Source organism: Athalia rosae, chromosome 3, assembly GCF_917208135.1.
Source record: "Athalia rosae chromosome 3, iyAthRosa1.1, whole genome shotgun sequence".
NCBI classification, from domain to species: domain Eukaryota; kingdom Metazoa; phylum Arthropoda; class Insecta; order Hymenoptera; family Athaliidae; genus Athalia; species Athalia rosae.
In genome coordinates this window covers 8,717,890-8,729,445 of record NC_064028.1, presented here as the reverse complement: position 1 = coordinate 8,729,445, position 11,556 = coordinate 8,717,890, and the positions used below count along the sequence as shown (strand labels likewise).

Sequence of the window (11,556 nt, the reverse complement as noted above, 5' to 3'; positions counted from 1 at the left end):
ACTGGTGTTTGCACGTTGTTCTCGAGATGAAATTCTCGGGTTTCCTAGTAAAGAACATTGGATGGTCCCAAAGTATAATACGTTCAATATTTCCATGCTTCATAATACCCTGGTTCTTCAACTGTATTACCGTGAAGATTGAATAATAATGCCGATGCGGGTTCTCAACGATGATATTGATTTTGCAAACTGAAGTTGATATTTGGCGGTGGAAATTTAAATACTACCGGAAGTTTTTCTAAAATATGGCGATCGTTCGAAGCGGTTCGAAGCATAGACATGTTCGAAGCAGAGTGTTCGAAGCTTTCGAAGTAGTCCGAAGTGGTAACGGACAGAGGCCAAATCTGGCTGGCAAACCTAGGTAAATACCAGCCTGTTCTTTCCACTGAACTCTATACATGTATATAATAACTCTATTCTTCATCGGCGTTACGTTTTTCTAGCACACGGTAGGTCTATGGTGAAATCCTGACATTTCAAGTTGAGTTCTTCAATCTTTGCCAAAATTCCAAGTTCCGATACAGAGTTAATCTGTACGTGATAGATGATCGGTGGAGGGATGTTTCGTTAATTGAGTATTGGCCAGTCAGAATCAGAATCTAAACTTCGGTGTAGCGTATGAATATATAGACGTATATGTATGTATATTCTTGTATGTACTTGTATGACGGGTAAGACAATTTATTTTACAACAAACTTTTATCGTGGTAGCGTGTCACCGGTTAGGGGTTAGAATCCTCCCCGTTATTGAAGAGATAAAAAAAATGTTATGAATCCATGATCCTTGTTACTTATTACTAAAAAATTAACTTGTTTCAGAAAACCATCAAACACTATTACAATGATTAAACCAAACGAGGAAAATCTCAGGCCTTTCCAATATCCGCAAACTGTGTAAGCAAATTATTCGAGATTTATTTTTACATAGCTAATTGCCATGATAAACTCTTGGTGATAATAATCTGATGCATCAATCATATTTAAATTTTTATAGAGAATTCAATGGCCATGAAGACCAACACTCTGTTGAATTATTCAGCACTGATGTTACCATTGTTCCATCTCCTGGTGGACATGATCATGGAAGTTCTAAAGTCAAGCTTAAAAACATTGTCGATTTTACATGGGAACTTAGATTCTATACAGGACAATTACTCGCTGTTCATATGTCTGGAAAATATCTTGCCTATGGCATTAAAGGTGCCATTGAAAACTTTCTCAAGGATCATTATTCGAGATAAGAGAAGCTTGAGGATATTGTATTACATTATCATATTACCTTCTTGCAGCAGGAGGTACAGGAGGAGGTGTTGTTCGGGTTGTGTACAAAGACAGAGAACAGCGTGCATTGCTTAGGGGAATGAAAGGCGCTGTACAAGATTTGGCTTTTGCACACATTAATAGTGCCCTCTTGGCTTGCATTGATCATTCGGGAAGTTTGTTTGTGCATTCCATAGAATCTATGCCTCTGAAATTAGTATGTACTTTGATATTACAAGTCGATGCAGAGGATACATCCCCAACTAGCCATCGTGTCATATGGTGCCCCTATATCCCTGAGGATGAACCTGCCGAAGGTGATGAAGTTTCCAAACTTTTAGTCCTGACTCGTGGGTCTAAAGCAGAACTTTGGTCAGTCGCAGCTGTTGCTGCAAGACTTGGACCAGGACCCATCAAGGTCATTATGAAACTTTGCAAACTTGTTTTAATTTTTTAATCTATTATTCCAAAAAATATCGGATTGTTTTCATCATTGTTGCCTGAAGCAGGTCTCAGACGTTTCACAAAACGAAGAATGGGGGGGAATGATGGAGATCAATCAACACTCTGGTACGATAGTTGAGGCGACGTTCAGTCCAGATGGTACTGCTCTTGCTACGGCAAGTCTTGATGGCGAGATAAAATTCTTCCAAGTTTACATGCAAAGCAATAATACTCAACATGGCAATCAGCAACAACCGAGGTGCCTGCATCAATGGAGACCTCATGCTGGTCGTCCAATTTCATCTCTATTTTTTTTAGATGACCACAAAAATTATCAACCTGAGTAGGTTTCTGGTCATTGTATATGTACATTTTATCTTGTTTCACGCAAATAGAATTCACATTATGTTATTTGGTTTTGTATAGTGCACAATTCTGGAGATTTGCAGTAACTGGCTGTGATAATAACTCTGAATTGAAAGTCTGGTCGTGCGAGTCTTGGACCTGCTTACAGACGATTAAATTCGCTCCTTTGAACGGGAAAACACCAGTCTTGAAAGCGGGACTTGACTTGAGCGCCGGGTATCTTCTACTTTCTGATATATACAACAAAGTTCTGTACATACTCAGTCTAGCTAAGGATAGCGCAGATGCCCTAGCTTGTGTGAATACAATATCAGAATTCTTGTTGCCTTATCCAATTCTGAGTTTTGGCATAGTAGATGCTGGACAACGAAGAGTTAGACCCACAGGAGAATCTCTCGAAGATTTATGCCCATTAGAAGATGAATCAGAAGATCAGCTGGTAGTCAGGATGTATTTAGTTCAACCAAAATCTCTGCAAGAGTGTCACATTGCATTTAGACCAGCGATGCAAGTTGACGGTCATTGTCTAATGGACACTTTAACCCATGACTCTCTAGATTACATGGAAGATTTACCAGGTATAGCTGCTGTTAACCAGAACGGTGAAGTGGAAGAGAACGGAGATGAGGAATTGACGGTCGTTGCAGCTATCGAGGCAGCATCTTCCAACCACAATACAGGTCTGAACCTAATGACACCTGATGCATTCAGCTCACCAGCTAAGAAAGAAGGAAACAATTCAGACTCTAATTCTGCAAGCCCTGATCTAGGAGCGGTTTTGTCAGCGAGTCCCTCACTTGTGCAGGTTGTTCAAGCGTTAAATTCATCTGAACCTCCTTTAGCAACAAGCGAAATAGGAGAGCAAGCCCCAGCCAGCGGAGGAAGCAGTCCTTCAAGAGAAGTTAGAGAGATCTTTTCTCTGGGTGTCCCAGAAGCTGAGGCGGAAACTAAGCCAGATTCAGAAACAGCTGTTGCAGAGATTTGGCCTGGTATTCCTATTGAGTTATTAAAAGAAGTTAATGTTCCGGATATAGAAAAACCTGAAAAGTTTGCTGCCAGCGACCAGGATACAGAGATTGCAAATAACATACCAAAGATTGATTTACCTGAACCTCGAATAGAAACCACCCGAACTGAAGAAAACAAATGGCGTGTTACGGATGATGGACATATTCTTGCACTCACTACAAAGCTTGATGCTATTTTGAAAATGGTTCAAGACCAGCAGCAGGAACTGAGAGAATTAAGATCTGAAGTTACTAGATTGAGGCAAGATACTCCCATGGCGAATCGGGTTGAGTCGGCATTAGCCAGGGCTACTCAACAGCAAAACACATCTATGGAACAAACATTACTGGTTCAGCTGTCTCGCCAACAGGAGGTCCTCCATTCTCTCGAAAGCACTATTACGGGAAAATTAGAAAAAAATTTACCACAAATAGTAGATGGTGCACTTGATCCTTTGAGGCATCAGCTGCGCCTTGATGTTTCTCACATGGATGAACTCATGAAAGAAAATCTTACCCAGTTGGTGAATGGTGCTCACATACGCGATACCCTCACCCTGGCAGCTGCTAATGCTGCTAAACCAGCACTTGATAGCGTTTTTAAAGAAGCTTTCACAAACGTACTCCTACCGGGAATGGAGAGGGCATGCCAGACTATGTTTAGACAAGTTCAAGATGCCTTTTCTAGAGGAACTCGTGAATGTAAGTATCAAGTATTTGATTTCAATGAAGGTTTGGTAATCGTAAATTATAGTGAAAAACTGGTTTTACACTTCTTGCACATCAGTTTCTTATCATTTTTTTTGTCAGACATTCAAAATGTCGATGCAGTAGCAGATAAGCAAAGACAGCGAAGAAACGAACAGCAAAGCGAAGCCCTTGCAGCAACGGTTCGTCAGGAACTGCAAAACGAACTTACTAAAGGAGTCAGAGTCATACAGGAAGGAACTACTAGAGTAGTTCGCGATACAATCAGAGAAAATTTTAGCCAGCATCTTACAGAAATATCTGGTGCAAGGTGAGCTGAAATTTTGCAATTTAACTCTTTTCAAATCTCATTATAAAATTCATTTAAGAGAAAGACTGTTTGGAAAACTGGAAATTATCTCTAGATCACGGGCAACGACTCCTGGTCCTTCAACTCCAGTAGGGGCTGATGCTCAAGCAAGAGTTCTAAATCTCTTGCAAAGAGGTCAGCTGAACGCAGCATTCCAGCAAGCATTGAGTGCCAGTGATTTGAACCTTGTTGTTCTTGTTTGCGAACGTACAGAACCAAGCCGAGTATTTGCAACACCACCTGCTCCAGGTGGTGCACGTTGCTTACTTCAACAACCCGTTCTTCTATCATTGATACAACAACTATCTGCTGACTTGGGACATAGAACTGAATTGAAATACAGGTAATCTCATCCTGCACGTTCGAATTTTTTGATATACATTCTCTTTTGAAGATGAAAAAAAAAGTTATTCACCTACCATCAATGTGTAAGCGCTGAATATATAGATTCATGATTTGTTTCAGATGGTTGGAAGAAGCTGTGATGAATTTGAATCCGGAAGACCCGGTAACTCATGGACACATGGGAACCGTCCTATTAACTTTGCAGAACCAATTGGCAGCATTTGTGGCAGCCAATCCACTTCATCGATCGGCTAGGCAGATGAAAATGTTAGCTATGGCTGCCAAAGCCCTACGAACCCAAAGTCTGTGATTCAAATTTTGTTAAATACAGTTGTAGTTTAAGTTCATATTTTAAGAAAAAAGACCGAGGTGACCTTGTGTATGTTTCAAAATAACAAAGAAACGGCACATCAAAGACTGCAAGCGTAATTATCTCTAATCATTATTTGCATTGTGAGTTATGAAACAGGTACTGAAAATTATTTAGGTGATACAATCTTGACTTTGATGATAACCTTGAACACGTTTGACAAATCGAACTTTCATTATTGCCTTCTGTTTTCTTCCAATTAATTCTCCAGACTGACATCCCTGAAGCTCGAGTAGATATTGAAATTTCTTTCAGCTTAAACAGCCTCACGCAGCTAAATACGTGTCAGAACTTTTCCTCTTGTGAAAAAATACTGATAGAATATGGCGATTGCAGATCTTTGTACACCGGTGTATTAACCAGATAGGTATCCTTCGAACAAGTCAGTGAGAGAAATATTAGTATCACTTATTGATATTCAATTGGAACATTCGAAGAATTTAGATCTAAAATTTTGTTTCCCTTTTTTATAATTATTCTCAACCTACTCTTGAGTCGAACGATATTGTTTGTTGGAAAAAGAGGCTTCACTTGTTCTGTGCTATTCCTTCTTAGGCCTTCAACCGTCGTGCATTTCAACGAATTAAACAAATTGGCAAACTTGAATTCAAATTGCGGGATAACGCTCATAATCATATCATATTTTGCATGCTCATAATATAATAGCATTGGGCGTTTATTATTCTGTGCATTCAAAACAAATTTCATTCTTTTTCATTATGATAATAATTTTATTCACTCTAATCTCTGCAATTGTCTTCTTATACATATATGTAGTTGTATTTTAATACAATTCCTATAAAACTTTATTAATCTCCATAGATTTAATCATCAGAATTGAAGCCCTTCTTGCATTATCGGGTATTTATGGTGCAGATATTCCTGTGTAATAACGTTAGGTATGTACAAATATGTACAATATCAAGTAGAATGTTAATTAGAAAAGTGAGTGTCGTTCTTAGCACAAAACAAACTGAAGATGAGAAAGCAAAATAAGACGACGCGTCCGGTACCTTCCTAATACGTTAATCTTGTTACTAAATATCTTATCATTTCATTATGTAATTAAATTTAATCGCTATTCCTAACTATTGAGAAGAGAACTGCCCTATTGATTGCATATTGTAAAAGACGTATAGATTATGCACGATTCAGAGGGGCCGGAGATAAGCAAATACTTTATTATCACAAATATTGAATAATAAATTTGATTTCATATACCGACGCGTACGATTGATTTTGCCGAGTATTATTAAGAATCATGAAATAAAAACCATATAACTATGATTACAGCTATCTTCAAACAACCTGTTTCAATTGTGTATACGCAGAGATTTGAAAACTTTATAACGAAATTTCTAGACAGATTGGTTTTTCAAAACTTCTTTAACGTGTTGTGGAATCTTGATCTTCTTTCTTTTCTTGACTTTACCTGTGTTTTTCTGTTTTTCAATTTGAGCAGGTGTAACCGATTTTCTTTTTTTTTTTTTACAACTTAGCGGATTTGGTCCACTTTTTTTCCGTTTCTTTTTTGGCAGTGGTTTCTCGCTTTCTTCTGACAAACCTGATTGTTTCTTCAATAGTGTTATTGTCTCTGATTGCTGTGCGTTCATTCCTACTGAAATGCTACGATGATCTGATGCTTGTTTCTGACTTGCTGCAGAGGGTTGTTCGAGCGTCGGAGCTTTTTGATGTAGATAAATAAGAGGAACTCCTGGAACTTTCCTAATGCTTTCTTGGAGATCTCTATCTTGTGTGGCTATTATATATCTGTAATAAGGAGACAAATTTAAATTTCTCATCCATAAATTTTGCATCTATTTCTGTCTCTGGAAAGAGGAATGATTTACAAGTGTTTTTTGCTCAACTTTAGTGCATGAAATAATTTTTACCTGCTCGGATTATTTTTACCAATCATGGATCGTAGGCATCTAGAACCTGACAGAGGTTCTTTTTCGTGGCCACATTTGTGAACAGCAAATTGTTTCACTATGAGCATTGCTCCGTAAACTTTTGGGCCCAAAATTTCCGTCTCTATAATAACGCATTGTGTCGTTAAAAGTTTGGTTCCAGCTTGAAAGTATTTAGGCAGTTGTTCTTGTATGTTCAATTTGTTCTATAGAAAGGGAAAGAACCACAAAAAAATTAAGATATTCAAATATGTGGGGAGTTTAAAATATTTATTGGTTATGCTTACCTGAAGAGCGGCGAATGTAAAGGTACCATCTATAAGGACTTGATATGGCTGTCGGAATCCGAAATTATTTACGTAAAAGCTGAGGTTCTTTTGCACTTTTTTGTGTCGTGAGATCTTCATTCTGCTTCTAACAATCTTTCGATGATTACCATGAGAAACGAACTATGTTTACGTAAATGTGTCCCAGTGTGTTCGTTGATCTGTCAGAATAACACGTGGTTATCACAAGCGCTTGCGTTGACTGGCGCTTGTTTCGCCCAACGTGAATTCGTTGGTTCCGCCGTGAGAGCGCTGATTCTGATTCTTCCATTCTTCGCTAGCGTTGACTGATTCGCTAGAACGTATGTTGAATTGCCTATAATTAGGTGGGGCTAAGAACTTTTTTTTGATATTGGAGTAAAACATTTACTTTGATATCGTAATTTAAAAGGAAATGCCTTGATTTTTTCGACTTTGGAGTAAAGTATTTCTATGGTATTCTGATGAATTTCGATCTCCGGAATCCGAATCTAAAGCCAAATTGATTTGTCTATGAAATTGATCGAGTTATCGTCAATTTTTCGCTTTTCAGTGCAAAAAAATTAAGATATCTCGGTGAAAAAAATTCAAAGCTCCATTTACAATCGATTTCAAAAATACTTCAGTTTGGGACCAAAGATCGACAACATCCAAAGGGGTACCCCAATCTCAGAAATCTGAATCTGATAGCCAAATTGATCTATTTATCGAAATGAACGGGTTATCGTTAATTTTTCGTTTGTTGGAACAAAAAAATGGAGACATCACGACTGGTTTTGGTCGTAGCCTAACTCTTAATCGCTCGTTCGTTATCTTCATCTAACTTGATTCCACGAATCCCCATTTTTTATTATGGTATCATCATAGATATATTGAACGCTCTTATTTTACGACTTACTATCTTATGACTCTGACTTTTCGGAACTTGTCCGATCTAGTTCAATATATCTATGGTATCATGGATATATTGAACATAGATATATCGAATGCTCATTGTCAGTTGCAGAAAATGTATTTTGCACAGGGTTGATCCGTCATTCTGTCGCACAACCGTATAACCGATGCATCTATCATTTGGCATTTAGTGATTTTTCTAGTGGAGCACATATTGCGAATAACATTTTGATTTTTCAACTTTTCCTTCGGTGATACCGTTCATGTTATGGCTTACTTTAATTGTTATTCATTTTACCATAATTTTAATTTTAATTTTTAAAAATAGATCAACATATGAAATCTCGGAGTATAATCCCAACCACAAACAAAAAAAAAAGTATATTTCCTTCGATAAGGATATCCTTTATTGGTTCTTGGAAACTTTAAAACCGCACTTCCTCTACTTTTTTCTCGAGGAAAGCCAACTTCCTTTTTGAAAATAGACACTAATATACATCTAGGTAGAATCATTTTTTTTCTTCTTATCAACAATTGAAGTGGTTTCTATCGTGGAGTGATTTCAAATATCGTTTTGAATTTCAATAATTGTCATGTGTTATTTATTGCTTTGCAGATATAAAATAACTCACTCGTGAAATCGAAGTGAAGAGTTAAAAGAACAATGAACCACAAACAAGACCAAAAATTGAAAAATACCGTTTCACAATTGATAGTTTGCAAAACCAATAAAAATTTGACTTGAAGAATAAAATAGAACTTTAATATTATTAAACGAAATTATTAGTTACTGGTTGATGAAATTATTTTGCTGCGTACGTGGTATCATAGTCGTATGAATCCCCTATAGAATGATTCTGGATCGAGGAAGTGAAGAACATATTGAATCTTCAGAGTGCGGATCAGATTCCATATAAACTACGCCTCACTACACGAAGAGCACAATTTGTATTTTGCCATCATCATTTACTCACTCAGTGATCATAGCAGTCATGTTCAAATACCAGGCAATTCTCGTTCTTGTGGCGCTAATGGCGATCACCGCCCAGAATCAGCGTGAGTTCAAAACTGGTTATAAAAGAAACTAATTCATCATTCGCTACTCATCGAATCATAACTACAATTGAATTGAAAGTTATTAAAATTAAAATTTTAATTAAATAACTACAATTAAATTTTTTAATTTTTATCACAGAAACGGAGGCATGCGACACTTTTGGCGGTAATGGTGGTAATGGTCTATACCATCTTCGAGTCAGCCGTTCAATTGTGGAAGGATCGGAGCCAAAAGTTGAGATAGACGCTGTAAACCCTGGACCAGTTGCTGAACTAAAATCTGCAGTAAATGCAAACGGTAAAATTGCCTCGTACATCGATCAATGTATCAATCGATTGTATTTATAAATTTTTATTGATGTTATTTCATACGAATGCTATATAAATGCTAAATCATACAACGGGTTTTTTGAAAAAAATTTATTTTACAACTTACTATTTATTTTGCAGACGCAGGGACCGCGCCAGGACATGTTAGTGTTGTTGCACCCTCTGTGGCATGAAAAATTGCAGCACGTAAATAGATATTTATTAGAATAAATATTTATTAGAATTGTTAATATTTTATTCAAGAACACTTTTATGGGCGAATAAAACTAACTAAATACCATCGAATAAAGTATTTTCAATTACCACTGATCATTGATATTTCATTTTTTTTTTATCATGTCTGCTTCATTTGACGAGTAAGTTAGTACCTATACACTAGGGTGGGCAGAAAGAAAAACTATTTTTTTTTCGTTGATACCGTGGAAGTATCGTTCAAGATGACAAGAAACAAATTTTGGTAAAGTTTGAGCTCTCAATATTAATATTAAGAGGTGGCTCTCTACGATTTTTAATTTCCCATTTATCAATAAATATTCATTTCTCTATAGATATATGATACAAAAAGGACAAAATTCACGAAATATATGATGTTTTAGGTTTTTGAACCATTATTTCGTGACAAGATATGAAAAAATTGTAGAAGTCATGACATGTCATTTAAGGTTGAAGTTTAACCTTGAATAACTTTCAAACAAGTCAACTTAGCGAAAAATCATATCAGACCTTTTTTGTAGATCACTCAATTTCCTACAAGAATATGATTTTTTTTTATTTCTAAAATACGCTAATTCGTTGACGCGCAATAAAATTTCAAACAAAATAAAAAAAAAAAAAAAATCACGCTTTATATAGATGAGAAATGAAAGATCAGAAAGAGACACCTGTCAATATTGATATTAATAGCTCAAACTTTACCAGAATTTGTTTTTTGTCATCTTGCACGATACTTCCACGGTATCAAAGAGAAAAATTAGTTTTTTTCTTGCCCACCCTACAACCTACGCATATTATACTTATTAGAGTGGTCCAAAAATGAAGTTTTATCTTTTTTTTATCTAGTGCTCCCGATTGAAAATTTCCTTTGAGGCATAAAACAAACTCTCTCCAAAGCGTAACTCGTTACTGTTTCGCAGGGTTTTCAACAACAGCAACTATAAGATAGATGAAAATTTGCATGTTTTCATATTCGTCACAATATCGAGTCCTACATAACAATGACGGACTCGATTCATCAACGTACCTTTTATGTACATCATCGGCTGCAGATTTAATTCGGCAACTGGTCGGGAATTATGGCATCTATCGCAACTTTGGGTATTGATTCTTTTACAATTGGACGACTGACTCGAAGATGTTATAAGCCTAGAATGGTATAGATAAGCTACTACTTCTATGACCTCCAAATGTTTCACACGCCTCTGTTACTGTAATAAAAAGTCATCCACGATTCTATCAATTCAGTTGTGACAATTTGACATAATTATAATTCATATTTTCATGAATTTCCCCTTTCCTTTACCGTGCCACTCAGTCCATTTTGTTATCATGATTTATTATATCATCTATATTATTTCAACTCAAGGTTCGATATGCAATCATTTTGTTTTTTTTTCTAATTACTTTTTTTGTTATCAATCATAAATGTATTTTAATGATAAATGTTGAGAATATGTAGTCACGCCGTATTTTAGTCTTCGAAATTATAAGCCTAGATGGGGTGGCTTCCTGCCGACAATTCCAGATAAAACGCTTTAAGAGGCAAAGGGGCTACGATAGTCCGTCGTCAATCACTAACTTTTGTAAATTTTTCCTCATTTCAGTAATTCTTATTATTCATTTCTGCAATCTGATGTTGTATCATCTAGATATTTAAATACTCGGAAAGGATGATGCAAACGGCGGAAAAAGTGGTTTTCTGCTACCTATTAACAAACTATCGTTGCTCAGATGTTTCCACATAGTATGGTTGGATGTAATTTATTAAATTTCATTACCGACAACTGTTGCTTGATAACAATCTGTGCAATCTGCGTAAGCAGAGTTACAGATTGATAAATATATAGGTGCCATGAGAGTGGGGTGAAGTGGGTAGCACGATTTCTTCGTATATATAACTCGTAGACTCCTGCTGCAGGACACAGCACTCCACAGTCATCAATCATGTTCAAGAATCAGGCAATCATCGTTCTCGTAGCTCTCTTGGCGTTCAGCG

The 11,556-nt window shown here is 36.5% G+C and overlaps 2 protein-coding genes across 9 annotated transcripts; one reads left to right on the top strand and one right to left on the bottom strand.

The window, feature by feature from the left end:
* Window positions 1-230: 230 nt before the first annotated feature.
* On the top strand, window positions 231-6,069 carry LOC105691486 (enhancer of mRNA-decapping protein 4). 8 transcript variants are annotated; one of them, XM_048652968.1, is made up of 10 exons: window positions 231-361; window positions 444-449; window positions 820-894; window positions 995-1,200; window positions 1,293-1,678; window positions 1,770-2,047; window positions 2,131-3,779; window positions 3,888-4,095; window positions 4,190-4,477; window positions 4,600-6,069. In XM_048652968.1, exons 1-10 carry the CDS (start codon window positions 246-248, stop codon window positions 4,787-4,789), a joined length of 3,402 nt encoding a protein of 1,133 aa, XP_048508925.1. In that variant the 5' UTR covers window positions 231-245; the 3' UTR covers window positions 4,790-6,069. The 8 variants fall into 8 exon arrangements, with proteins under 8 accessions (XP_048508925.1, XP_048508921.1, XP_048508924.1 ...); XM_048652964.1 differs by having other exon boundaries at window positions 4,154-4,477; XM_048652967.1 differs by having other exon boundaries at window positions 1,290-1,678.
* On the bottom strand, window positions 5,557-8,198 carry LOC105691510 (rRNA-processing protein UTP23 homolog). The gene is made up of 3 exons (XM_012410037.4): window positions 7,047-8,198; window positions 6,742-6,965; window positions 5,557-6,619 (listed from the first exon to the last, which is right to left on the bottom strand). The coding sequence occupies exons 1-3, from the start codon at window positions 7,164-7,166 to the stop codon at window positions 6,208-6,210; spliced, it is 756 nt and encodes a 251-aa protein (XP_012265460.2). The 5' UTR covers window positions 7,167-8,198; the 3' UTR covers window positions 5,557-6,207.
* Between the last annotated feature and the right edge of the window lie 3,358 nt (window positions 8,199-11,556).